Source organism: Salvelinus fontinalis, chromosome 13 (genome assembly GCF_029448725.1).
Source record: "Salvelinus fontinalis isolate EN_2023a chromosome 13, ASM2944872v1, whole genome shotgun sequence".
In the NCBI taxonomy this organism is placed as follows: domain Eukaryota; kingdom Metazoa; phylum Chordata; class Actinopteri; order Salmoniformes; family Salmonidae; genus Salvelinus; species Salvelinus fontinalis.
In genome coordinates this window covers 6,906,653-6,933,684 of record NC_074677.1, presented here as the reverse complement: position 1 = coordinate 6,933,684, position 27,032 = coordinate 6,906,653, and the positions used below count along the sequence as shown (strand labels likewise).

Here is a 27,032-nt window from a genome sequence, read left to right as displayed (position 1 = left end):
CTGTTGTATTCAGCATTTCACTGTGAGGTCTACTACACCTGTTGTATTCAGCATTTCACTGTGAGGTCTACTACACCTGTTGTATTCAGCATTTCACTGTAAGGTCTACCTACACCTGTTGTATTCGGCGCATGTGACAAATAAAATTTGATTTGAGAAAGGGAGACAAAGAGAGAGAGACAAAGAGAGAGACAGACAGACAGACAAAGAGAGAGAGAGACAGACAGACAAAGAGAGAGAGAGACAGACAGACAAAGAGAGAGAGACAGAGACAAAGAGGGAGAGAGAGAGAGACAGAGACAGAGACAAAGAGGGAGAGAGACAGACAAAGAGGGAGAGAGAGACAGAGGGAGAGAGAGACAGACAAAGAGAGAGAGAGACAGACAAAGAGGGAGAGAGACAGACAAAGAGGGAGAGAGACAGACAAAGAGGGAGAGAGACAGACAAAGAGGGAGAGAGACAGACAAAGAGGGAGAGAGACAGACAAAGAGGGAGAGAGACAGACAAAGAGAGAGACAGACAGACAAAGAGAGAGACAGACAGAGACGGGTGGTAGGGGACAGTCCCAAAACGGGCTCCACATTCCTGCCCACCAACACAGAAACAAGGTACCAAACAAAAAAAGAGTCATGGTCCTTTTAGACTACAGCATCTCATCCTGACTGGTGACGATTTATCTTCTGTCCAGACAAAATGTATGTGGGTGTGTGTGTGTGTGTGTGTGTGTGTGTGTGTGTGTGTGTGTGTGTGTGTGTGTGTGTGTGTGTGTGTGTGTGTGTGTCCGCGAACCAAGCCAATGTGAATGTACTAATTGAGAACGGCACATTCCAGGCACTTATGTCCTCATTGTCTGTTCGGGTAACTAGTTCTCATCAACCTAATTGGGGATGTTTTTTTGGGTCAGAGCAAAATGAACGAGCTGAATCTGCAGCAGTTAGTTACACATATCCCGTCTCCCATTCCACATATCCCGTCTCCCATTCCACATATCCCGTCTCCCATTCCACATATCCCGTCTCCCATTCCACATATCCCGTCTCCCATTCCACATATCCCGTCTCCCATTCCACATATCCCGTCTCCCATTCCACATATCCCGTCTCCCATTCCACATATCCCGTCTCCCATTCCACATATCCCGTCTCCCATTCCACATATCCCGTCTCCCATTCCACATATCCCGTCTCCCATTCCACATATCCCGTCTCCCATTCCACATATCCCGTCTCCCATTCCACATATCCCGTCTCCCATTCCACATATCCCGTCTCCCATTCCACATATCCCGTCTCCCATTCCACATATCCCGTCTCCCATTCCACATATCCCGTCTCCCATTCCACATATCCCGTCTCCCATTCCACATATCCCGTCTCCCATTCCACATATCCCGTCTCCCATTCCACATATCCCGTCTCCCATTCCCACTGAGGGGAAACAGATGGGGAACAAGTGCAAAGGACAACGCTGTGAGATTTACAGATTTACAATTTGGAAAGTGAACGCTACTCCGCTCAGTGTCCCTCTACCGCGCTACTCCGCTCAGCGTCACTCTACCGCGCTACTCCGCCCAGTGTCCCTCTACTCCGCTCAGTGTCCCTCTACCGCGCTACTCCGCTCAGTGTCCCCCTACTCCGCTCAGTGTCCCTCTACCGCGCTACTCCGCTCAGTGTCCCCCTACTCCGCTCAGTGTCCCTCTACCGCGCTACTCCGCTCAGTGTCCCTCTACCGCGCTACTCCGCTCAGTGTCCCCCTACTCCGCTCAGTGTCCCTCTACCGCGCTACTCCGCTCAGCGTCCCTCTACTCCGCTCAGTGTCCCTCTAACGCGCTACTCCGCTCAGTGTCCCTCTACCGCGCTACTCCGCTCAGTGTCCCTCTACCGCGCTACTCCGCTCAGTGTCCCCCTACTCCGCCCAGTGTCCCTCTACCGCGCTACTCCGCTCAGTGTCCCTCTACCGCGCTACTCCGCTCAGTGTCCCTCTACCGCGCTACTCCGCTCAGTGTCCCTCTACCGCGCTACTCCGCCCAGTGTCCCTCTACCGCGCTACTCCGCTCAGTGTCCCTCTACCACAGTTCCAATAACCTCAGCGTGATCCTGGAACTCCACTCACCATCAGTAACCAGACATCACAAAACCAGAGCAGGTCAACACGTTAGCCATGTTTGGAATGTGTTGGTCCTTAGGCCTCCCCTCTCCTCTCCTCTCCTCTCCTCTCTCCCCTCCCTCCCCTCTCCTCTCTCCCCTCCCTCTCCTCTCCTCCCTCCCTCTCCTCTCCTCTCTCCCCTCCCTCTCCTCTCTCCCCTCCCTCTCCTCTCTCCCCTCCCTCCCCTCTCCTCACCCCAGGTTATTGCTGTTGATGAGAATGTCTTCTCTGTCAACTTGTCTCGTAAGGTGAAGGCTGGTTAACACCTAACTTAAAGCCTGCTGGTATAATGCACGTTGATGCAGTGTTACTTCCCTCAGGTCAATAAATAAAGACTAAAACTCAGATCTCATCCTTACCGAAGTCGCTGTCAGAGCTGTCTGGCCCTTCCCCTCGGGGCTGGCTGCAGGCTGGGGCCCCACAGGTGAACCTTGTTCCGGGGTCCATCAGACAGGCCTTGGCGATGGATGTTACCAGGTACTCGTCCTCTGTGTTCCTCCAGCCCCACCAGCTGATCTCTGGTTGGCTACAGCGGGCGATCACTGCCCCGTTCCTCTGGTGCCTGGTAGGAAGGCAGGAGAGGGGACTAACCATCAGTAAACGTGCGTCACAAAACCAGAGCAGGTCAACACATTAGGCATGTGTTTGGAATGTGTTGGTCCATAGGCTGGGTATGGTGAGGATAACTGGAATGTGCCAGTGTGTGTGTGTGTGTGTGTTCTTCCTCACCCCCTCCAAGACCTGTCCATCACGGTTGACAACTCAGTGTAGTATGGTGTGTGTAGTATGGTGTGTGTGTGTGTGTAGTATGGTGTGTGTATGTGTGTGTGTGTGTAGTATGGTGTGTGTGTGTGTGTGTGTATAGTATGGCGTGTGTGTGTGTAGTAGTGTGTGTGTGTAGTAGTGTGTGTGTGTAGTAGTGTGTGTGTGTAGTAGTGTGTGTGTGTAGTAGTGTGTGTGTGTAGTAGTGTGTGTAGTAGTGTGTACCCACCTATAGACGACCACAGGGATTCTATTGGAGGATCTGAAGGAACCCACACTCTCCAGCTCCTTGTCTGTGATCCACACTGGAACCAGCAGCTTCTGGGGATAGCTGGAGCACAGCCTGGTAGGAGAGGAGACAGGTTAGGATATATACCCCAGGACAGCCTGGTAGGAGAGGAGACAGGTTAGGATATATACCCCAGGACAGCCTGGTAGGAGAGGAGACGGGTTAGGATATATACCCCAGGACAGCCTGGTAGGAGAGGAGACAGGTTAGGATATATACCCCAGGACAGCCTGGTAGGAGAGGAGACAGGTTAGGATATATACCCCATGACAGCCTGGTAGGAGAGGAGACGGGTTAGGATATATACACCAGCATAGCCTGGTAGGAGAGGAGACAGGTTAGGATATATACACCAGCATAGCCTGGTAGGAGAGGAGACGGGTTAGGATATATACCCCAGCATAGCCTGGTAGGAGAGGAGACAGGTTAGGATATATACACCAGCATAGCCTGGTAGGAGAGGAGACAGGTTAGGATATATACCCCAGCATAGCCTGGTAGGAGAGGAGACAGGTTAGGATATATACACCAGCATAGCCTGGTAGGAGAGGAGACAGGTTAGGATATATACCCCAGCATAGCCTGGTAGGAGAGGAGACAGGTTAGGATATATACCCCAGCATAGCCTGGTAGGAGAGGAGACAGGTTAGGATATATACACCAGCATAGCCTGGTAGGAGAGGAGACAGGTTAGGATATATACCCCAGCATAGCCTGGTAGGAGAGGAGACAGGTTAGGATATATACACCAGCATAGCCTGGTAGGAGAGGAGACAGGTTAGGATATATACCCCAGGACAGCCTGGTAGGAGAGGAGACAGGTTAGGATATATACAAGGACATTTCTAAGTGAGCCCAAACTTTTCAACGGTAGCGTACATGTATCACTACTGACGAGCCTGGCTCTAAAAGACTCGAGACATAGAAAACACACAGAAAACCAGGGTAATTATGTTAGGTGTCAGGTGACGTGTCAGGTGACGTGTCAGGTGACAGTGTATTAGAGGGCTTTTCATTCTCAGATATCCAAAGTGAGATTGATTTCTCCAAGCAACGCTTAAAAACAGAGATATTCAGGAGGCTAATAATCTATAATCTTATTTTGACTATAATCTGTTCTCTATAATCTATGTAGACTATAATCTGTTCTCTATAATCTGTTCTCTATAATCTGTTCTCTATAATCTGTTCTCTATAATCTATGTAGACTATAATCTGTTCTCTATAATCTATTTAGACTATAATCTGTTCTCTATAATCTATTCTCTATAATCTATGTAGACTATAATCTGTTCTCTATAATCTGTTCTCTATAATCTATTTAGACTATAATCTGTTCTCTATAATCTGTTCTCTATAATCTATTTAGACTATAATCTGTTCTCTATAATCTGTTCTCTATAATCTGTTCTCTATAATCTATTTTGACTATAATCTGTTCTCTATAATCTATTTTGACTATAATCTGTTCTCTATAATCTGTTCTCTATAATCTATGTAGACTATAATCTGTTCTCTATAATCTATTTAGACTATAATCTGTTCTCTATAATCTATGTAGACTATAATCTGTTCTCTATAATCTGTTCTCTATAATCCATTTTGACTATAATCTGTTCTCTATAATCTATGTAGACTATAATCTGTTCTCTATAATCTGTTCTCTATAATCCATTTTGACTATAATCTGTTCTCTATAATCTATTCTCTATAATCTGTTCTCTATAATCTATTTAGACTATAATCTGTTCTCTATAATCTATGTAGACTATAATCTGTTCTCTATAATCTGTTCTCTATAATCTATTTAGACTACAATCTGTTCTCTATAATCTATTTAGACTATAATCTGTTCTGACAGCCCAACACAACACCATCTCCATGCCTCCTCTACTTTGTACATTCAGAAAGTATTCAGACCCCTTGAATTTTTCCACATTTTGTTACGTTACAGCCTTATTCTAAAATTGATTAAATCGTTTTTCATCACCTGAAATCTCCCCACAATGACAAAGCGAAACCAGGTTTTTAGAAATGTTTGCTAATTTATAAAAGTAACTGAAATAATACATTTACATAAGTATTCAGACCCTTCACTCAATAATTTGTTGAAGCCGCTTTGGCAGCGATTACAGCCTCGTGTCTTCTTGGGTATGAAGCTACAAGCTTGGCACACCTGAATTTGGGTATTTTGTCCCATTCTTCTCAGCAGATCCTCTCAAGCTCTGTCAGGTTGGATGGGGAATGTCGCTGCACAGCTATTTTAAATGTCTCTCCAGAGATGTTCGATCGGGTTCAAGTCCAAAAGCTCTCGGAAGAGTCTTGGTGGTTCCAAAGTTCTTCCATTTAAGAATGATGGAGGCCACTGTGTTCTTGGGCACTTCAACGCTGCATAAATGTTTTGGTACCCTTCCCCAGATCTGTGCCTCGACAAAATCCTGTCTCGGTGCTCTACAGACAACTCCTTCGACCTCATGGCTTGGTTTTTGCTCTGACATGCACTGTCATCTGTGGAACCTTATATAGACAGGTGTGTGCCTTTCCAAATCATGTCCAATCAATTGAATTTACCACAGGTGGAATTTGTAGAAACATCTCAAGGATGATCAATGTAAACAGGATGTACCTGAGCTCAATTTCGAGTGTCATAGCTGAAGGGGGCTGAATATTTATGAAGGTCAGACAAAGTCCTACTAACAGTATACTACCAGTCTGTGTGAGCCCCACGGGCTGATGGTCCTTTAGAGAGCTGTCTGTCACAGGGATGACAGCGACTCTTACTCTACCCCTATCCCTCTTACTCTACCCCCACCAATCCCTCTTACTCTACCCCCACCAATCCCTCTTACTCTACCCCTACCAATCCCTCTTACTCTACCCCCACCAATCCCTCTTACTCTACCCCCACCAATCCCTCTTACTCTATTCCTATCGCTCTACCTCCCTCCCTCCCTACTGTCCTCTCTCCCTCCCTCCCTACCGTCCTTCCTCTCTCCCTACAGTCCTCTCTCCCTCCCTCTCTACCTCCCTACTGTCCTCCCTCTCTCCCTCCCTACTGTCCTCCCTCTCTCCCTCCCTACTGTCCTCCCTCTCTCCCTCCCTACTGTCCTCCCTCTCTCCCTCCCTACTGTCCTCCCTCTCTCCCTCCCTACTGTCCTCCCTCTCTACCGTCCTCTGTCTCTCCCTCCCTACCGTCCTCCCTCCCTCTCTACAGTCCTCCCGTCCTCCCTCTCTACCGTCCTCCCTCCCTACCGTCCTCCCTCCCTCCCTCCCTCTCTACCGTCCTCTCTCCCTCCCTCCCTCTCTACCGTCCTCTCTCCCTCCCTCCCTACAGTCCTCCCTCCCTCCCTCCCTACAGTCCTCTCTCCCTCCCTACAGTCCTCTCTCCCTCCCTACAGTCCTCTCTCCCTCCCTACAGTCCTCCCTCTCTCCCTCCATACTGTCCTCCCTCTCTCCCTCCCTACTGTCCTCCCTCTCTCCCTCCCTACTGTCCTCCCTCTCTCCCTCCCTACTGTCCTCCCTCTCTCCCTCCCTACTGTCCTCCCTCCCTACCGTCCTCCCTCCCTCCCTACCGTCCTCTCTCTCCCTCCCTACCGTCCTCTCTCTCCCTCCCTACCGTCCTCTCTCTCTCCCTCCCTACCGTCCTCTCTCTCCCTCCCTACCGTCCTCTCTCGTCCTCTCTCTCTCCCTCCCTACCGTCCTCTCTCTCTCCCTCCCTACAGTCCTCTCTCGTCCTCTCTCTCTCCCTTCCTATCGTCCTCTCTCTCTCCCTCCCTATCGTCCTCTCTCTCTCCCTACCGTCCTCTCTCTCTCTCCCTCCCTACCGTCCTCCCTCCCTCCCTACCGTCCTCTCTCTCCCTCCCTCCCTACCGTCCTCCCTCCCTCCCTACCGTCCTCCCTCCCTCCCTACCGTCCTCCCTCCCTCCCTACCGTCCTCCCTACCGTCCTCTCCCCCTCCCTCCCTACCGTCCTCTTCCCCTCCCTCCCTACCGTCCTCTTCCCCTCCCTCCCTACCGTCCTCCCTACCGTCCTCTCCCCCTCCCTCCCTACCGTCCTCTCCCCCTCCCTCCCTACCGTCCTCTTCCCCTCCCTCCCTACCGTCCTCTTCCCCTCCCTACCGTCCTCTTCCCCTCCCTCCCTACCGTCCTCTTCCCCTCCCTCCCTACCGTCCTCCCTACCGTCCTCTTCCCCTCCCTCCCTACCGTCCTCTTCCCCTCCCTCCCTACCGTCCTCCCTACCGTCCTCTTCCCCTCCCTCCCTACCGTCCTCTTCCCCTCCCTCCCTACCGTCCTCTTCCCCTCCCTCCCTACCGTCCTCTTCCCCTCCCTCCCTACCGTCCTCTTCCCCTCCCTCCCTACCGTCCTCCCTACCGTCCTCTTCCCCTCCCTCCCTACCGTCCTCTCTACCGTCCTCTCTACCGTCCTCTCTACCGTCCTCTCTACCGTCCTCTCTCCCTCTCTACCGTCCTCTCTCCCTCTCTACCGTCCTCTCTCCCTCCCTACCGTCCTCTCTCCCTCCCTCCCTACCGTCCTCTCTCTCTCCCTCCCTATCGTCCTCTCTCTCTCTCCCTCCCTATCGTCCTCTCTCTCTCTCCCTCCCTACCGTCCTCCCTCCCTCCCTACCGTCCTCCCTCCCTCCCTCCCGTCCTCCCTCCCTCCCTCCCTCCCTACCGTCCTCCCTCCCTCCCTCCCTACCGTCCTCCCTCCCTCCCTACCGTCCTCCCTCCCTCCCTACCGTCCTCCCTCCCTCCCTACCGTCCTCCCTCCCTCCCTACCGTCCTCCCTCCCTACCGTCCTCCCTCCCTACCGTCCTCCCTCCCTCCCTCCCTCCCTCCCTACCGTCCTCCCTCCCTACCGTCCTCCCTCCCTCCCGTCCTCCCTCCCTCCCTACCGTCCTCCCTCCCTCCCTCCCTCCCTACCGTCCTCCCTCCCTACCGTCCTCCCTCCCTACCGTCCTCCCTCCCTACCGTCCTCCCTCCCTACCGTCCTCCCTCCCTACCGTCCTCCCTCCCTACCGTCCTCCCTCCCTCCCTCCCTCCCTACCGTCCTCCCTCCCTACCGTCCTCCCTCCCTCCCGTCCTCCCTCCCTCCCTACCGTCCTCCCTCCCTCCCTCCCTCCCTACCGTCCTCCCTCCCTACCGTCCTCCCTCCCTACCGTCCTCCCTCCCTACCGTCCTCCCTCCCTACCGTCCTCCCTCCCTACCGTCCTCCCTCCCTCCCTCCCTACCGTCCTCCCTCCCTACCGTCCTCCCTCCCTACCGTCCTCCCTCCCTACCGTCCTCCCTCCCGACCGTCCTCCCTCCCGACCGTCCTCCCTCCCGACCGTCCTCCCTCCCGACCGTCCTCCCTCCCGACCGTCCTCCCTCCCGTCCTCCCTCCCTACCGTCCTCCCTCCCTACCGTCCTCCCTCCCTCCCCTCCCTCCCTACCGTCCTCCCTCCCTCCCTCCCTCCCTACCGTCCTCCCTCCCTCCCTCCCTCCCTACCGTCCTCCCTCCCTCCCTACCGTCCTCCCTCCCTCCCTCCCTACCGTCCTCCCTCCCTCCCTCCCTACCGTCCTCCCTCCCTCCCTACCGTCCTCCCTCCCTCCCTACCGTCCTCTCTCTCTCAGAGCTGTCACACAGATGATCAAGAGCCAAGTAACGACAGAGAGAGAAGGTTTAAAACACTGACTGGCACAGAAAAGTCTATTTGAAATGCTGAGTCATTCTCCCCATCCAGTCTGTTCCGTTAGCTAGTCTGGGACCATTTGACAGCACAGACAGACGTGTCTGCTTAGGAGAGTGGGATGGCTAATTAAGGGGGTGGTGCTGTGTCGTACACGATGAGGCAGCAGTTTGATCATAAATCCTCCTGCTCTGCGTTGAGACTGGGGGGGCTGTGTGTCTGTGTGTCTGTGTGTGTGTGTGTGTGTGTGTGTGTGTGTCTGTGTCGTACTTGTATTTGAGGTTGATGTCAGACACTCTCCAGGCGTTCTGCATGTCAAAGCCCATCCTCTTAACCTCCATCTGCAGCCTCTGACGAACATGGTCACCTACACACACAGAGAGAGAGAGAGGACATGGTCACCTGTCTGAGAGAAAGGGATGATTTGATATGAACACAATGGGTACAGAGGGAACCAGAACCCTCAGTTCATTGATTCTTCAGCACAAAAAAATTCAGTATATTCTCTGTGCTTACTGTGTGTATCTGCATGCACGCACACCTGTCTGTCTGTCTGACTGACTGTGTGTGTGTTGCTTGTCTGTCTGTCTGACTGACTGTGTGTGTGTTGCTTGTCTGTCTGTCTGACTGACTGGGTGTGTGTTGTCTGTCTGTCTGTGCGCACGTGACTCTGACCTGGTCTACAGAGGTGTAGGTGCTGGTCCTCGTCATCAGTGCTGCTCCCCAGACACCAGGCGTGGTAGGCCAGGGCGAACAGATCCTCCAGCCTGCCAGGGTGCGCTATGGCCCGGTTCAGACGTTTAGACCACTCCTGGCACTGCTTGAACGTGGAGAAGTGGCATCTGAGGAGATAACAGAACAAAAACCACATCAGGACAGGAAGTCAGAGACCAGGACCTTTAAAACCATTACCACAATATTACATTTACATTACATTTTAGTCATTTAGCAGACGCTCTTATCCAGAGCGACTTACAGTAGAGTGCATACATTTTATTACATTTTACATACTGAGACAAGGATATCCCTACCGGACAAACCCTCCCTAACCCGGACGACGCTATGCCAATTGTGCGTCGCCCCACGGACCTCCCGGTTGCGGCCGGCGGCGATTGAGCCTGGGCGCGAACCCAGAGACTCTGGTGGCGCAGCTAGCACTGCGATGCAGTGCCCTAGACCACTGCGCCACCCGGGAGTCCCCGGGTGACGCAGGTCTGACAACACTGCATCTTTTTTGTTATTTTGACCTGTTGTCATTTTCTGCAAATAAATGCTCTAAATGACAATATTTTTTATTTGGAATTTGGGAGAAATGTTGTCAGCAGTTTATAGAATAAAACAAAAATGTTCAGTTTACCCAAACACATACATATAATTAGTAAAACCAGAGAAACTGATAATTTTGCAGTGGTCTCTTAATTTTTTCCAGAGCTGTGTATATATACATAGCCAAATAGATGGAAATATTTCCCTCAGAAAGCTATGGATCGTAATAATGAGAGAATCAAAAGAGCGTCAAGATGCCACCCTTATTTGGTAAATATAAAACGCACATTTGTTTCATCCTGTTTTTGTTATATTATCACCTTTTAAAATTGAGTGATGTGTTGACGGATGAATCGAATGAGAATAATAGTGAAGACATCACAACTATTAAATAACGTAGTAACCAAAAAAAATGTTAAATCAGAATATATTTCAGATTTTTCAAAGTAGCCACCCTTTGCATGGTGAAAGCTTTGTAGACTCTTGGCACCTGCTTTTTTTTTGTTGCAAAAATCACTGATCTGGCTTTAAAGTCCATCTATGAAAAGGCCCTGTTTGTTACAAATGTAACCAGAAGCATAATGCACATTCCCTAATAACGACTAACTTCCTGTAGCAGGAGAATGAACACAGGTCTAATAAGCAGTATCTCTTAAGCACAAGCCTACGTGCTAGTGAGTAGTCAGCTAATCTTTATATCTCAAGTTCAGCCAACTATCTATTTTCTAGCTAACAAAGGTAGAACAGTTAGGAACGGACCCTTCTCTGTCTGCCTCCAACTGTTTGAACAGCATGCTAGTCTGTCCACTTTGATGTTGAAATCAAGTGGGTCTACCTTATTTCTCAGAATGAGAACGAGTAGCCAATTCTTTAAAACAAGTTGGTGCTCTAAACGGTGCTGCTATAAACGGTGCTCTAAACGGTGCTCTAAACGGCGCTCTAAACGGTGCTGCTCTAAACGGTGCTGCTCTAAACGGTGCTGCTCTAAACGGTGCTGCTATAAACGGTGCTGCTCTAAACGGTGCTGCTCTAAACGGTGCTGCTATAAACGGTGCTGCTATAAACGGTGCTGCTATAAACGGTGCTGCTATAAACGGTGCTGCTATAAACGGTGCTGCTATAAACGGTGCTGCTATAAACGGTGCTGCTATAAACGGTGCTGCTATAAACGGTGCTCCTATAAACGGTGCTCCTATAAACGGTGCTGCTATAAACGGTGCTGCTATAAACGGTGCTGCTCTAAACGGTGCTGCTATAAACGGTGCTGCTATAAACGGCGCTGCTATAAACGGCGCTGCTATAAACGGTGCTATAATGCCACATACCGAGCATGTGTTTTCCAGAACCAAATGGTCATTGATTCTTCTGTTCCACGTGCAAGTTGGAGTAGTTAACTTCTCCTCTGTTACAGTAAACAAGTGTTTCGGTGTTAATGTGACCAATTCTGTCGGACCGAACCTCAAATAGCGAGTTGAAACAACTTTTCAGAGAGGAAGAAGTGATCTACATTTGCACACACTGTATGTAGATTTTTCTACTGTATTATTGACTGTATGTTTTGTTTACTCCATGTGTAACTCTGTGTTGTTGTTTTTGGTCGCACTGCTTTGCTTTATCTTGGCCAGGTCGCAGTTGTAAATGAGAACTTGTTCTCAACTTGTCTACCTGGTTAAATAAAGGTGAAATAAAAAAATCTCTCATCTTTGTTGGTGTGAGTGGCAAGGGGAGGGGAGGGGCTTGGTATATGTGTAAGCAGAGAGGAAGAGGTGAAGAGAGAGATTTTACTCTCGCCAAAATCAGCTCAATGCGTTTCTATGGGCATATTTTGGATCTAAGCTTGTCGCCTGCCTTCCCACCTTTGGGACAACGACTCCCATTGTTAGGGCGAAGACATGAGCATCTCGTCATTATATACAGATCTCCGGTGTAAATGTGAAGTTACACACAGCACAGAAGGAGCGAAAGAGACGAGACCAAAAATACAACATGAGAACAAGTGGACAAAAAATGTTGATAAAAACAAAAAAAAGAACAGACCTTGATTCTTGCGATACAGGCATTTGGAATATCGTGCAAAAAGATGAAATCGGAACGAATTCGATGTATCACCCAGCCCTAAGTTAAAGACCGTCACCTCCACCTTAGAACCACTACAATTCGCATATCGCCCCAACAGATCCACAGACGACGCCATTGCACTGCACACTGCCTTATCCCACCTGGGCAAGAGAAATACCTACGTAATGAATACTGTTCAAAAATCGACTACAGCTCAGCATTCAACACCATAGTGATGATCTTGGAGGGACACCCAGCGCCGGGTTCTGGGATCCGAACCGCGCCCTGTGCATCTGGGTCCTAGGACTTCCTGACGGGGCGACCCCAAGTGGTGAAGGTAGGCAACAACACTTCCTCCACGCTGATCCTCAACAGGGATGCTTAGCCCTCTCCTGTACTCCCAGTTCACCCATGACAGGACGATGAACAACGATGACGACCTACAGGGAGATAGTTTGGGCCCTGGCGGAGTGGTGCCAGGAAAATAACCTCGCCCATCAATGTCAACAAAACGAACGAGCTGATTGTGGACTACAGGAGACCGCAGCGAGAGATCCACTTTGACGGGGCCGCAGTAGAGGGGGTCAAAAGCTTCAAGTTCCTCGGTGTGTACATCACACACAACCTGAAATGATCCCATCACACAGACAGCGTGGTGAAGGCAGTGTAACAGCGCCTCTTCAACTCCAGGAGGCTGGAGCAAGTTGGCTTCTCTTAAGAACTTCTACAGATGCACCGTTGAGAACATCATGTCAGGCTGTAACACCGCCTAGTACGGAAATTCCACCATTCACAACAACAGGGCTCTCTGTGGTCAGCCTATTGAGTCACAGAGGACACACTGCCTGCCCCCCCCCAGGACATCTACACCACCCGGTGTCACAGGAAGGCCAAGAAGATCATCAAGGACCTCAGCCACCCGAGCTACGGCCTGTTCACCCTGCTATCATCCAGAAGATCATCAAGGACCTCAGCCACCTGAGCCACGGCCTGTTCACCCTGCTATCATCCAGAAGATCATCAAGGACCTCAGCCACCAGAGCTACGGCCTGTTCAACCTGCTACCATCTAGAAGGCGAGGTCTGGAAGCAGGGTGAACAGGTGGCATCAAAGCTGGTGGCCAAGAGACTGAAAATCTTCAGACCATCAGACTGTTAAACAGTCACTAGCCGGACTCCACCCAGTACCCTGCCCTGAACCTTAGAGACTGTGCTAGCTGGCTACCACCCGGTACTCTACCCTGAACATTAGAGACTGTTCTAGCTGGCTACCACCCGGTACTCCACCCTGAACTTTAGAAACCACGGTCCTATGTACATAGTCATTGAACACCGGTCACTTTTATAATGTTTACATACGGTTTCACCCACTTTATATGGTGTACACTGTATTCTAGTCATGTTTCATCCTATATAACGTATTATTCGTTTTTTGGGGGAATGTGTGTGTATTGTTTATTTGTATTACTGCCCTGTTGGAGCTAGAAACACCAGCATTACTGCTCTGTTGTAGCTAGAAAAACCAGCATTACTGCTCTGTTGTAGCTAGAAACACCAGCATTACTGCCCTGTTGGAGCTAGAAACACCAGCATTAGTGCTCTGTTGGAGATAGAAACACCAGCGTTACTGCTCTGTTGGAGCTAGAAACACCAGCATTACTGCTCTGTTGGAGATAGAAACACCAGCATTACTGCTCTGTTGGAGCTAGAAACACCAGCATTACTGCTCTGTTGGAGCTAGAAACACCAGCATTACTGCTCTGTTGGAGCTAGAAACACCAGCATTACTGCTCTGTTGGAGCTAGAAACACCAGCATTACTGCTCTGTTGGAGCTAGAAACACCAGCATTACTGCTCTGTTGGAGCTAGAAACACCAGCATTACTGCTCTGTTGTAGCTAGAAACACCAGCGTTACTGCTCTGTTGGAGCTAGAAACACCAGCATTACTGCCCTGTTGGAGCTAGAAACACCAGCATTACTGCCCTGTTGGAGCTAGAAACACCAGCATTACTGCCCTGTTGGAGCTAGAAACACCAGCATTACTGCCCTGTTGGAGCTAGAAACACCAGCATTACTGCCCTGTTGGAGCTAGAAACACCAGCATTAGTGCTCTGTTGGAATAGAAACACCAGCATTACTGCACTGTTGGAGATAGAAACACCAGCATTACTGCCCTGTTGGAGCTAGAAACACCAGCATTACTGCCCTGTTGGAGCTAGAAACACCAGCATTACTGCTCTGTTGGAGCTAGAAACACCAGCATTACTGCCCTGTTGGAGCTAGAAACACAAGCATTACTGCCCTGTTGGAGCTAGAAACACCAGCATTACTGCCCTGTTGGAGCTAGAAACACCAGCGTTACTGCTCTGTTGGAGCTAGAAACACCAGCATTACTGCTCTGTTGGAGCTAGAAACACCAGCATTACTGCTCTGTTGGAGCTAGAAACACCAGCATTACTGCCCTGTTGGAGCTAGAAACACCAGCATTACTGCCCTGTTGGAGCTAGAAACACCAGCATTACTGCTCTGTTGGAGCTAGAAACACCAGCATTACTGCCCTGTTGGAGCTAGAAACACAAGCATTACTGCCCTGTTGGAGCTAGAAACACCAGCATTACTGCCCTGTTGGAGCTAGAAACACCAGCGTTACTGCTCTGTTGGAGCTAGAAACACCAGCATTACTGCTCTGTTGGAGCTAGAAACACCAGCATTACTGCTCTGTTGGAGCTAGAAACACCAGCATTACTGCCCTGTTGGAGCTAGAAACACAAGCATTACTGCCCTGTTGGAGCTAGAAACACCAGCATTACTGCCCTGTTGGAGCTAGAAACACCAGCGTTACTGCTCTGTTGGAGCTAGAAACACCAGCATTACTGCTCTGTTGGAGCTAGAAACACCAGCATTACTGCTCTGTTGGAGCTAGAAACACCAGCATTACTGCCCTGTTGGAGCTAGAAACACCAGCATTAGTGAAGAGGGTTCTCCTATGTGGTGAGTATTCCATAGTTCTATATTGTAATGAGTGTTCATGGGGTACAGAACAGTGTTTCCAATGGCCCTTCCACATGACACCTTGCTCCTCAGGTAGGATACAAGGCAATCAAAGACATGGGAACACCGTGTGTGTGTGTGTGTGTGTGTGATAAAGCCATCACAATCAAAGACATGGGAACAGTGTGTGTGTGTGTGAGTGATAAAGCCATCACAATCAAAGACATGGCAACACTGTGTGTGTGTGTGTGTGTGTGTCTCTCTAACAGACAGAAGTGGGCTCTTAGTTCAGTTGAAAACTCAAGTCTTTACAAAAAAATAATAATAAATGTCATCTACATGTTTTTGAGCCAAACCAGTTCTTAAGCAAACTTCATGACATCTGTTTTCCAACTCCGAGCAAAGAACAAAGAAGCCGTTCTCTCAACAGTTCTCACTAGTAGAAATATTGTGGAAAATACACACACACACACACACACACAAAGAGACTATTGCCAAGTCTCCTTGTTTAGAACGGAGCCTTGAAATGCAGATTAAAAAATATATATATAAAAACGATTTCTTTTAAAGATTTATGTCAATCAAACATAAATCAAAACGAATACTATTATGAAAACAAATCTTATTTTTGATCTGTCAGAAAACTAAACAAGGGCACACATGAATCTGTACGTCCTGACAGTAGTGGACGACGGTCACTGATACAGTGTCGTTCTCCTCGATAGGAGTTTCTCTCTTGTTACCTGACAACTTTCGAGTCCTTGCAGACGATGTGCAGTTGAAACATCTCTCTGCTCTCCACACCCTCTATCAGCATCAGAGGCACCTGTAGAGGGAGCCAGAGAGACACCACATTACACAGGATAGACAACACTTCTAGTTTAGCTACCCCCGTTGTAGAGTAGGCTGCAAGCCCGAGGAGGTAGACAGACGTTTTTTTTGTTTTTCACACACAGCAGAGGTAGCACTTCAGTGAGGATCGGAAGATGACATTGGTGGTAGACTCTCCCCATTGTTTATGTAAAATTGAGTCAAGCCTCTGTTTTAGGGTATAGGCCTAAAAACAGACCCCACAACAACAACAACGACGTCTCCATAGCAACACCAATATCTAGCCTTTTCAAAACAGCAGCATGACTTGAACTTCCTTTTGGAAAATCATCACATTGCAGGTTATTACCGTTGTCAAATCACCTTCCATAAACTAGACCGTTTATAGGTCAAGGTATTTACACTATTCATAGCTGTCGTATAGTAAATTGCCACGCAGTTAATCTCATTCATACAAAACAACAACCATATAATCATTTTAGGTCAAGCCCTGTAGTGTGCGGAAGTCTATTCTAGAGTGTTCCCTCAGTCATGCTGAGCCTGTCGTGTTCCGTAGCTCTGTTATTGGTCCACGGGGGTCAGAGGTGTTACTGACGTCACGCCAAACAGTTATACAATTACCCAATGAGGTTCGACTTTTGATCGAGGCTGACCAATCACCATCCACGCTGGTGGGGGGTGGGGGGGGGTTAGATTGCTTCCAATTGAAAAGTTAAATGACATTTTATTCTTCTAGGGTGCACATGGATCCAGTAGCAGTCAGTCTGAACCGAACAGAGAATTAATGGCAGAAGCAGACTAGTCTAGACTGTGAGGGAGGAGGAGGGGGGGGGGGGGGGGGTTGCCATTGACACAATGTACTCACAGAAATGTGATTGTCCACACCTGGATAGGTCTACAACACAGTAACAGGCACCGGGAACAGAGAGGGAGAAGAAACAGACCGAGCGAAGGAAGCAGAGAGAGAAAGAGGGGGAGCAGAAAGAGAAAGAGGGGGAGAGAGAGAGAAAGAGGGGGAGAGAGAAAGAGGGGGAGAGCAGAGAAAGAGAAAGAGCAGAGAAAGAGCAGAGAAAGAGGGGGAGAGCAGAAGGACAAAGAGGGGTAGAGCAGAGAGAGAAAGAGGGGGAGCAGAGAGAGAAAGAGGGGGAGAAGAGAGAGAACGAGGGGGAGAGCAGAAGGAGAAAGAGGGGGAGAGCAGAGAAAGAGCAGAGAAAGAGCAGAGAAAGAGGGGGAGAGCAGAAGGAGAAAGAGGGGGAGCAGAGAGAGAAAGAGGGGGAGGAGAGAACGAGGGGGAGAGCAGAGAAAGAGAACGAGGGGGAGAGCAGAGAACGAGGGGGAGAGCAGAGAAAGAGGGGGAGAGCAGAGAAAGAGGGGGAGAGCAGAGAAAGAGGGGGAGAGCAGAGAAAGAGAAAGAGGGGGAGAGCAGAGAAAGAGAAAGAGGGGGAGAGCAGAGAAAGAGAAAGAGGGGGAGAGCAGAGAAAGAAAAAGAGGGGGAGAGCAGAGAAAGAGAAAGAGCAGAGAAAGAGAAAGAGCAGAGAAAGAGAAAGAGAGGGAGCAGAGTCAAGACGTGAGGAAATGCAAAAATGATTAAACTAAAGAAATAAAACAGGAAGTGGAGGTTAAATGGAACATCAAAAGACAATGAGTCTAAAGATGGAAGATAATAAACTGAAGCAGAGAACAAAATCACAAGGTAGAACGAGTGGGAAGAGAAGGAGAGAAGAGAAAGAGAGAAGAAAAGGAGAGAAGAAAAGGAGAGAAGAAGAGGAGAGAAGAGAAGGAGAGAAAAGGAGAGAAGGAGAGAAGAGAAGAGAAGAGAAGGAGAGAAGAGAAGGAGAGAAGAGAATGGAAATAAACTCAATGGGCTCAAAGGGTGAGAACAGAGCGATTAGAAGGAGGGCGGTATGGCTTAGGGGGAGAGCTGGTTGGCTAACGGTTACTAACGGTTACTACAGTTCACTGTGCCTCTGACTGAATAGGTTCAGAGCAGGACCCTGCTTGCACTGCCAAACGCCAATCCTTCACGTCTCTTCTTTGAAATGTTGCTTAATCCTTGCAATAGACAGACCCCTTGAGAGAAAACATTGGTAGAATGCCAATCCTACTGTACTTCGTGCCACTTTTCGGAAATGTTACTTAATGTTTACTACTAAAATGTTGCTAAACCCTACAAACTACCCAGAATACTTTTGAACAAACAGAACAAACAGACAGTAAAAGGGGAAAAAAACTGGGAATTTAACATTTTAATATGAAGGCAGCATAAACTCTTGACAGTGCAGACCTATGCAAGTTCTGTTCTTTAACAGAGTCCTGCTATAAGTCCTCTGCAAGCTGACTGGAGTTGGGGAGAGGAGAGGAGGGGAGGGAGAAGAGAGGAGGTGGGGGGAGGGAGAGGAGTGGAGGGGAGGGAGAGGAGGGGAGGAGGGAGAAGAGAGGAGGTGGGGGGAGGGAGAGGAGAGGAGGGAGAAGAGAGGAGGTGGGGGGAGGGAGAGGAGAGGAGGGAGAGGAGGGGAGGAGGGAGAGGAGGGAGAGGAGGGAGAAGAGAGGAGGAGGGAGAAGAGAGGAGGTGGGGGGAGGGAGAGGAGAGGAGGGAGAGGAGGGGAGGAGGGAGAGGAGAGGGGAGGGAGAGGAGGTGAGGAGGGAGAAGAGAGGAGGTGGGGGGAGGGAGAGGAGAGGAGGGAGAGGAGGGGAGGAGGGAGAGGAGAGGAGGTGAGGAGAGGAGGTGGGGGGAGGGAGAGGAGAGGAGGGAGAGGAGGGGAGGAGGGAGAGGAGAGGAGGGAGAAGAGAGGAGGGAGAGAAGAGAGAGGAGGTGAGGTAGGGAGAGGAGAGGAGGGAGAGGAGGGAGAGGAGAGGAGGTGAGGAGAGGACGTGGGGGGAGGGAGAGGAGAGGAGGGAGAGGAGGGGAGGAGGGAGAGGAGGGAGAGGAGGGAGAGGAGGTGAGGTAGGGAGAGGAGAGGAGGGAGAGGAGAGGAGGTGAGGAGAGGACGTGGGGAGAGGGAGAGGAGGGAGAGGAGGGGAGGTGAGGAGAGGACGTGGGGGGAGGGAGAGGAGAGGAGGGAGAGGAGGGGAGGACGTGGGGGGAGGGAGAGGAGGTGAGGAGAGGACGTGGGGGGAGGGAGAGGAGGTGAGGAGAGGAGGTGGGGGGAGGGAGAGGAGAGGAGGTGGAATCTCTCTGCCAGGCCAGTGAATGAAAACAACTAGGCTGTTTGTAGTACAGCAGGGGCTGATGTCAGTAGGAGAGGACTAGTGGATGCCAACCTTAGAAAGTGTGTGTGTGTCTACGCAAGTAAGGGAGCATTGGCCCGGCTCCCTAAAACCCCAGAGGCCACGTCAAAACAGTCCTGGCTGGTGAGATCAGAGACACTGCTCAATGCACCGCTCTCTGTGGTGTCCAACCCACTGTCAAGCGCCAGGGGGTGGGGACCAAGCACCAGGGGGTGGGGACCAAGCGCCAGGGGGTGGGGACCAAGCGCCAGGGGGTGGGGACCAAGCGCCAGGGGGTGGGGACCAAGCGCCAGGGGGTGGGGAACAAGCACCAGGGGATGAGGAGGGGGACCAAGCACCAGGGGGTGAGGAGGGGGACCAAGCACCAGGGGGTGAGGAGGGGGACCAAGCACCAGGGGGTGAGGAGGGGGACCAAGCACCAGGGGGTGAGGAGGGGGACCAAGCACCAGGGGGTGAGGAGGGGGACCAAGCACCAGGGGGTGAGGAGGGGGACCAAGCACCAGGGGGTGAGGAGGGGGACCAAGCACCAGGGGGTGAGGGGGACCAAGCACCAGGGGATGAGGAGGGGGACCAAGCACCAGGGGGTGAGGAGGGGAACCAAGCACCAGCGGATGAGGAGGGGAACCAAGCACCAGCGGATGAGGAGGGGGACCAAGCACCAGCGGATGAGGAGGGGGACCAAGCACCAGGGGGTGAGGAGGGGGACCAAGCACCAGGGGGTGAGGAGGGGGACCAAGCACCAGGGGGTGAGGAGGGGGACCAAGCACCAGGGGGTGAGGAGGGGGACCAAGCACCAGGGGGTGAGGAGGGGGACCAAGCACCAGGGGGTGAGGAGGGGGACCAAGCACCAGGGGGTGAGGAGGGGGACCAAGCACCAGGGGGTGAGGAGGGGGACCAAGCACCAGGGGGTGAGGAGGGGGACCAAGCACCAGGGGGTGAGGAGGGGGACCAAGCACCAGGGGGTGAGGAGGGGGACCAAGCACCAGGGGGTGAGGAGGGGGACCAAGCACCAGGGGGTGAGGAGGGGGACCAAGCACCAGGGGGTGAGGAGGGGGACCAAGCACCAGGGGGTGAGGAGGGGGACCAAGCACCAGGGGGTGAGGAGGGGGACCAAGCACCAGGGGGTGAGGAGGGGGACCAAGCACCAGGGGGTGAGGAGGGGGACCAAGCGCCAGGGGGTGAGCACCAAGCACCAGCGGGTAAGGAGGGGGACCAAGCAGCAGGTCCCAGCATGCTGCCAAATCAGAGGTGCTGAGAAGGGGACCAAGCCCTGATCAAAACACTGTATAGGGGCCATTAGGAAGCCGGCTGTGTGTCTTACATTGATGACGGAGTCCTTGAACTTGATGTGGAGCCTGTAGTTGGAGATGGCAATGACGGCGTCGTCGGCCCGGCCCAGATACTCCACCCCTTCCCCCTGAAGAGCTGGGAACGGTACCTGGAGGGGACACAAACGTCAATACAAAAGGTTATGACTACGTCGACGCAACGTTAAAAAGACAACACCAGATCAACGTTAAAAAGACAACACCAGATCAACGTTAAAAAGACAACACCAGATCAACGTTGTGAAGGACAACAGGAAAAAATGACAATTAAAATCAGGAAACAAATGCCAAAACAACGTTAAAACACTGCAGTGTTACATCCACTTTAGACCTGAATGTTTATCGTCCCGGCAGCGTACCCTGTCCCGGCAGCGTACCCTGTCCCGGCAGCGTACCCTGTCCCGGCAGCGTACCCTGTCCCGGCAGCGTACCCTGACCCGGCAGCGTACCCTGTCCCGGCAGCGGACTCTGACCCGGCAGCGTACCCTGACCCGGCAGCGTACCCTGACCCGGCAGCGTACCCTGTCCCGGCAGCGTACCCTGTCCCGGCAGCGTACCCTGTCCCGGCAGCGTACCCTGTCCCGGCAGCGTACCCTGTCCCGGCAGCGTACCCTGTCCCGGCAGCGTACCCTGACCCGGCAGCGTACCCTGACCCGGCAGCGTACGTACCCTGACCCGGCAGCGTACGTACCCTGACCCGGCAGCGTACGTACCCTGACCCGGCAGCGTACGTACCCTGACCCGGCAGCGTACGTACCCTGACCCGGCAGCGTACGTACCCTGACCCGGCAGCGTACGTACCCTGACCCGGCAGCGTACGTACCCTGACCCGGCAGCGTACGTACCCTGACCCGGCAGCGTGCGTACCCTGACCCGGCAGCGTGCGTACCCTGACCCGGCAGCGTGCGTACCCTGACCCGGCAGCGTGCGTACCCTGACCCGGCAGCGTGCGTACCCTGACCCGGCAGCGTGCGTACCCTGACCCGGCAGCGTGCGTACCCTGACCCGGCAGCGTGCGTACCCTGACCCGGCAGCGTGCGTACCCTGACCCGGCAGCGTGCGTACCCTGACCCGGCAGCGTGCGTACCCTGACCCGGCAGCGTGCGTACCCTGACCCGGCAGCGTGCGTACCCTGACCCGGCAGCGTGCGTACCCTGACCCGGCAGCGTGCGTACCCTGACCCGGCAGCGTGCGTACCCTGACCCGGCAGCGTGCGTACCCTGACCCGGCAGCGTGCGTACCCTGACCCGGCAGCGTGCGTACCCTGACCCGGCAGCGTACCCTGTCCCGGCAGCGTACCCTGTCCCGGCAGCGTACCCTGTCCCGGCAGCGTACCCTGTCCCGGCAGCGTACCCTGTCCCGGCAGCGTACCCTGTCCCGGCAGCGTACTCTGACCCGGCAGCGTACTCTGACCCGGCAGCGTACTCTGACCCGGCAGCGTACTCTGACCCGGCAGCGTACTCTGTCCCGGCAGCGTACTCTGTCCCAGCAGCGTACAGCAGCGTACTCTGTCCCAGCAGCGTACAGCAGCGTACTCTGTCCCAGCAGCGTACAGCAGCGTACTCTGTCCCAGCAGCGTACTCTGTCCCAGCAGCGTACAGCAGCGTACTCTGTCCCAGCAGCGTACAGCAGCGTACTCTGTCCCAGCAGCGTACAGCAGCGTACTCTGTCCCAGCAGCGTACAGCAGCGTACTCTGTCCCAGCAGCGTACAGCAGCGTACTCTGTCCCAGCAGCGTACAGCAGCGTACTCTGTCCCGGCAGCGTACAGCAGCGTACTCTGTCCCGGCAGCGTACTCTGTCCCGGCAGCGTACCCTGACCCGGCAGCGTACCCTGACCCGGCAGCGTACAGCAGCGTACTCTGTCCCGGCAGCGTACAGCAGCGTACTCTGTCCCGGCAGCGTACAGCAGCGTACTCTGTCCCGGCAGCGTACAGCAGCGTACTCTGTCCCGGCAGCGTACCCTGTCCCGGCAGCGTACCCTGACCCGGCAGCGTACCCTGACCCGGCAGCGTACCCTGTCCCGGCAGCGTACCCTGACCCGGCAGCGTACCCTGTCCCGGCAGCGTACCCTGTCCCGGCAGCGTACCCTGTCCCGGCAGCGTACCCTGACCCGGCAGCGTACCCTGTCCCGGCAGCGTACAGCAGCGTACCCTGACCCGGCAGCGTACGTACCCTGACCCGGCAGCGTACGTACCCTGACCCGGCAGCGTACGTACCCTGACCCGGCAGCGTACGTACCCTGACCCGGCAGCGTACGTACCCTGACCCGGCAGCGTACGTACCCTGACCCGGCAGCGTACGTACCCTGACCCGGCAGCGTACGTACCCTGACCCGGCAGCGTACGTACCCTGACCCGGCAGCGTACGTACCCTGACCCGGCAGCGTACGTACCCTGACCCGGCAGCGTACGTACCCTGACCCGGCAGCGTACCCTGTCCCGGCAGCGTACCCTGTCCCGGCAGCGTACCCTGTCCCGGCAGCGTACCCTGTCCCGGCAGCGTACCCTGACCCGGCAGCGGACCCTGACCCGGCAGCGTACTCTGTCCCAGCAGCGTACAGCAGCGTACTCTGTCCCAGCAGCGTACAGCAGCGTACTCTGTCCCAGCAGCGTACAGCAGCGTACTCTGTCCCAGCAGCGTACTCTGTCCCAGCAGCGTACAGCAGCGTACTCTGTCCCAGCAGCGTACAGCAGCGTACTCTGTCCCAGCAGCGTACAGCAGCGTACTCTGTCCCAGCAGCGTACAGCAGCGTACTCTGTCCCAGCAGCGTACAGCAGCGTACTCTGTCCCGGCAGCGTACAGCAGCGTACTCTGTCCCGGCAGCGTACTCTGTCCCGGCAGCGTACCCTGTCCCGGCAGCGTACCCTGTCCCGGCAGCGTACCCTGACCCGGCAGCGTACCCTGACCCGGCAGCGTACAGCAGCGTACTCTGTCCCGGCAGCGTACAGCAGCGTACTCTGTCCCGGCAGCGTACAGCAGCGTACTCTGTCCCGGCAGCGTACCCTGACCCGGCAGCGTACCCTGTCCCGGCAGCGTACCCTGTCCCGGCAGCGTACCCTGTCCCGGCAGCGTACCCTGTCCCGGCAGCGTACCCTGTCCCGGCAGCGTACCCTGTCCCGGCAGCGTACCCTGTCCCGGCAGCGTACCCTGTCCCGGCAGCGTACCCTGTCCCGGCAGCGTACCCTGACCCGGCAGCGTACCCTGACCCGGCAGCGTACCCTGTCCTGGCAGCGTACAGCAGCGTACCCTGACCCGGCAGCGTACGTACCCTGACCCGGCAGCGTACGTACCCTGACCCGGCAGCGTACGTACCCTGACCCGGCAGCGTACGTACCCTGACCCGGCAGCGTACGTACCCTGACCCGGCAGCGTACGTACCCTGACCCGGCAGCGTACGTACCCTGACCCGGCAGCGTACGTACCCTGACCCGGCAGCGTACCCTGTCCCGGCAGCGTACCCTGTCCCGGCAGCGTACCCTGTCCCGGCAGCGTACCCTGTCCCGGCAGCGGACCCTGACCCGGCAGCGTACTCTGACCCGGCAGCGTACTCTGACCCGGCAGCGTACTCTGACCCGGCAGCGTACTCTGTCCAAGCAGCGTACTCTGTCCCAGCAGCGTACTCTGTCCCAGCAGCGTACAGCAGCGTACTCTGTCCAAGCAGCGTACAGCAGCGTACTCTGTCCCAGCAGCGTACTCTGTCCCAGCAGCGTACTCTGTCCCAGCAGCGTACTCTGTCCCAGCAGCGTACAGCAGCGTACTCTGTCCCAGCAGCGTACAGCAGCGTACTCTGTCCCAGCAGCGTACAGCAGCGTACTCTGTCCCAGCAGCGTACAGCAGCGTACTCTGTCCCAGCAGCGTACAGCAGCGTACTCTGTCCCAGCAGCGTACAGCAGCGTACTCTGTCCCAGCAGCGTACTCTGTCCCAGCAGCGTACAGCAGCGTACTCTGTCCCAGCAGCGTACAGCAGCGTACCCTGTCCCAGCAGCGTACCCTGTCCCGGCAGCGTACCCTGACCCAGCAGCGTACCCTGACCCGGCAGCGTACAGCAGCGTACTCTGTCCCGGCAGCGTACAGCAGCGTACTCTGTCCCGGCAGCGTACAGCAGCGTACCCTGACCCGGCAGCGTACCCTGACCCGGCAGCCTACCCTGTCCCGGCAGCCTACCCTGTCCCGGCAGCCTACCCTGTCCCGGCAGCCTACCCTGTCCCGGCAGCCTACCCTGTCCCGGCAGCGTACCCTGTCCCGGCAGCGTACAGCAGCGTACCCTGTCCCGGCAGCGTACAGCAGCGTACCCTGTCCCGGCAGCGTACAGCAGCGTACCCTGTCCCAGCAGCGTACAGCAGCGTACCCTGTCCCGGCAGCGTACAGCAGCGTACCCTGTCCCGGCAGCGTACAGCAGCGTACCCTGTCCCGAAAGCGTACAGCAGCGTACCCTGTCCCGGCAGCGTACAGCAGCGTACCCTGTCCCGGCAGCGTACAGCAGCGTACCCTGTCCCGGCAGCGTACAGCAGCGTACCCTGTCCCGGCAGCGTACAGCAGCGTACCCTGTCCCGGCAGCGTACAGCAGCGTACCCTGTCCCGGCAGCGTACAGCAGCGTACCCTGTCCCGGCAGCGTACAGCAGCGTACCCTGTCCCGGCAGCGTACAGCAGCGTACCCTGTCCCGGCAGCGTACAGCAGCGTACCCTGTCCCGGCAGCGTACAGCAGCGTACCCTGTCCCGGCAGCGTACAGCAGCGTACTCTGTCCCGGCAGCGTACCCTGACCCGGCAGCCTACCCTGTCCCGGCAGCCTACCCTGTCCCGGCAGCCTACCCTGTCCCGGCAGCCTACCCTGTCCCGGCAGCCTACCCTGTCCCGGCAGCCTACCCTGTCCCGGCAGCCTACCCTGTCCCGGCAGCGTACCCTGTCCCGGCAGCGTACAGCAGCGTACCCTGTCCCGGCAGCGTACCCTGTCCCGGCAGCGTACCCTGTCCCGGCAGCGTACCCTGTCCCGGCAGCGTACCCTGTCCCGGCAGCGTACCCTGTCCCGGCAGCGTACCCTGTCCCGGCAGCGTACCCTGTCCCGGCAGCGTACCCTGTCCCGGCAGCGTACCCTGTCCCGGCAGCGTACCCTGTCCCGGCAGCGTACCCTGACCCGGCAGCGTACCCTGACCCGGCAGCGTACCCTGTCCCGGCAGCGTACCCTGTCCCGGCAGCGTACCCTGACCCGGCAGCGTACTCTGACCCAGCAGCGTACTCTGACCCAGCAGCGTACTCTGACCCAGCAGCGTACTCTGTCCTAGCAGCGTACAGCAGCGTACTCTGTCCCAGCAGCGTACTCTGTCCTAGCAGCGAACTCTGTCCTAGCAGCGAACTCTGTCCTAGCAGCGAACTCTGTCCTAGCAGCGAACTCTGTCCTAGCAGCGAACTCTGTCCTAGCAGCGAACTCTGTCCTAGCAGCGAACTCTGTCCTAGCAGCGAACTCTGTCCTAGCAGCGAACTCTGTCCTAGCAGCGTACAGCAGCGTACTCTGTCCCAGCAGCGTACTCTGTCCCAGCAGCGTACAGCAGCGTACTCTGTCCCAGCAGCGTACTCTGCCCTAGCAGCGTACAGCAGCGCACTCTGTCCCAGCAGCGTACTCTGTCCTAGCAGCGTACTCTGTCCTAGCAGCGTACTCTGTCAGGGGTGAACAGCCACACACATCAAACCAGAACAAAATGGTGTCCAAAGGACAACCAACCAATCTCTCTAAAAAAACAACAACACGTGTCTCCACCAGGAATCACACAATATTAAAATACAGTACAATGACATGTTGTTACCCTCTGCCCAGTGTGTTTCCAGGGCTGTTTCTGGAGGACAGACTTGTTATGATCTAAGATGGATTTAGTCCTCTGAAGAGAGACCACAAACGCCGCTGCTTAGCATTATACTCACTGAACCTTATAGCTTGACTCGACAACGGTTACCACGGAGATCTGCTTTGATAAAACAGCATAGAAATAGAATGACTAGATTATATTTCTAATGGTAAAGAGGACCACATGGATAGGAGAGAGAGCGAGAGAGGGGAGAGAGCGAGAGAGGGGAGAGAGCGAGAGAGCGAGAGGGGAGAGCGAGAGGGGAGAGAGAGAGGGGAGACAGCGAGAGAGCGAGAGGGGAGAGAGAGAGAGAGCGAGAGGGGAGAGAGAGAGAGAGCGAGAGAGCGAGAGGGGAGAGAGAGAGAGAGCGAGAGAGCGAGAGGGGAGAGAGCGAGAGAGCGAGAGGGGAGAGAGAGAGAGAGCGAGAGGGGAGAGAGAGAGAGAGCGAGAGGGGAGAGAGAGAGAGCGCGAGAGGGGAGAGAGAGAGAGCGCGAGAGGGGAGAGAGAGAGAGCGAGAGGGGAGAGAGAGAGAGAGCGAGAGGGGAGAGAGAGAGAGAGCGAGAGGGGGGAGAGAGAGAGAGCGAGAGGGGAGAGAGAGAGAGAGCGAGAGGGGAGAGAGAGAGAGCGCG

At 54.2% G+C, this 27,032-nt stretch overlaps 1 protein-coding gene across 8 annotated transcripts in view; it reads right to left on the bottom strand.

The window, feature by feature from the left end:
- Window positions 1-27,032, bottom strand: part of mtmr4 (myotubularin related protein 4) — a 119,565-nt gene that overhangs the window by 30,341 nt on the left and 62,192 nt on the right. For 7 of the 8 annotated variants that reach the window (XM_055941540.1, XM_055941538.1, XM_055941542.1 and 4 more), the window contains 6 exons: window positions 20,556-20,672; window positions 15,919-16,001; window positions 9,536-9,702; window positions 9,131-9,227; window positions 3,137-3,250; window positions 2,505-2,707 (listed from right to left, as the gene is read on the bottom strand). In XM_055941540.1, the coding sequence (XP_055797515.1) occupies window positions 2,505-2,707; window positions 3,137-3,250; window positions 9,131-9,227; window positions 9,536-9,702; window positions 15,919-16,001; window positions 20,556-20,672 (781 nt within the window). Of the gene's footprint in view, window positions 1-2,504; window positions 2,708-3,136; window positions 3,251-9,130; window positions 9,228-9,535; window positions 9,703-15,918; window positions 16,002-16,871; window positions 17,215-20,555; window positions 20,673-27,032 lie in introns of those variants that run through there. The other variant, XM_055941543.1, reaches the window with a different exon arrangement.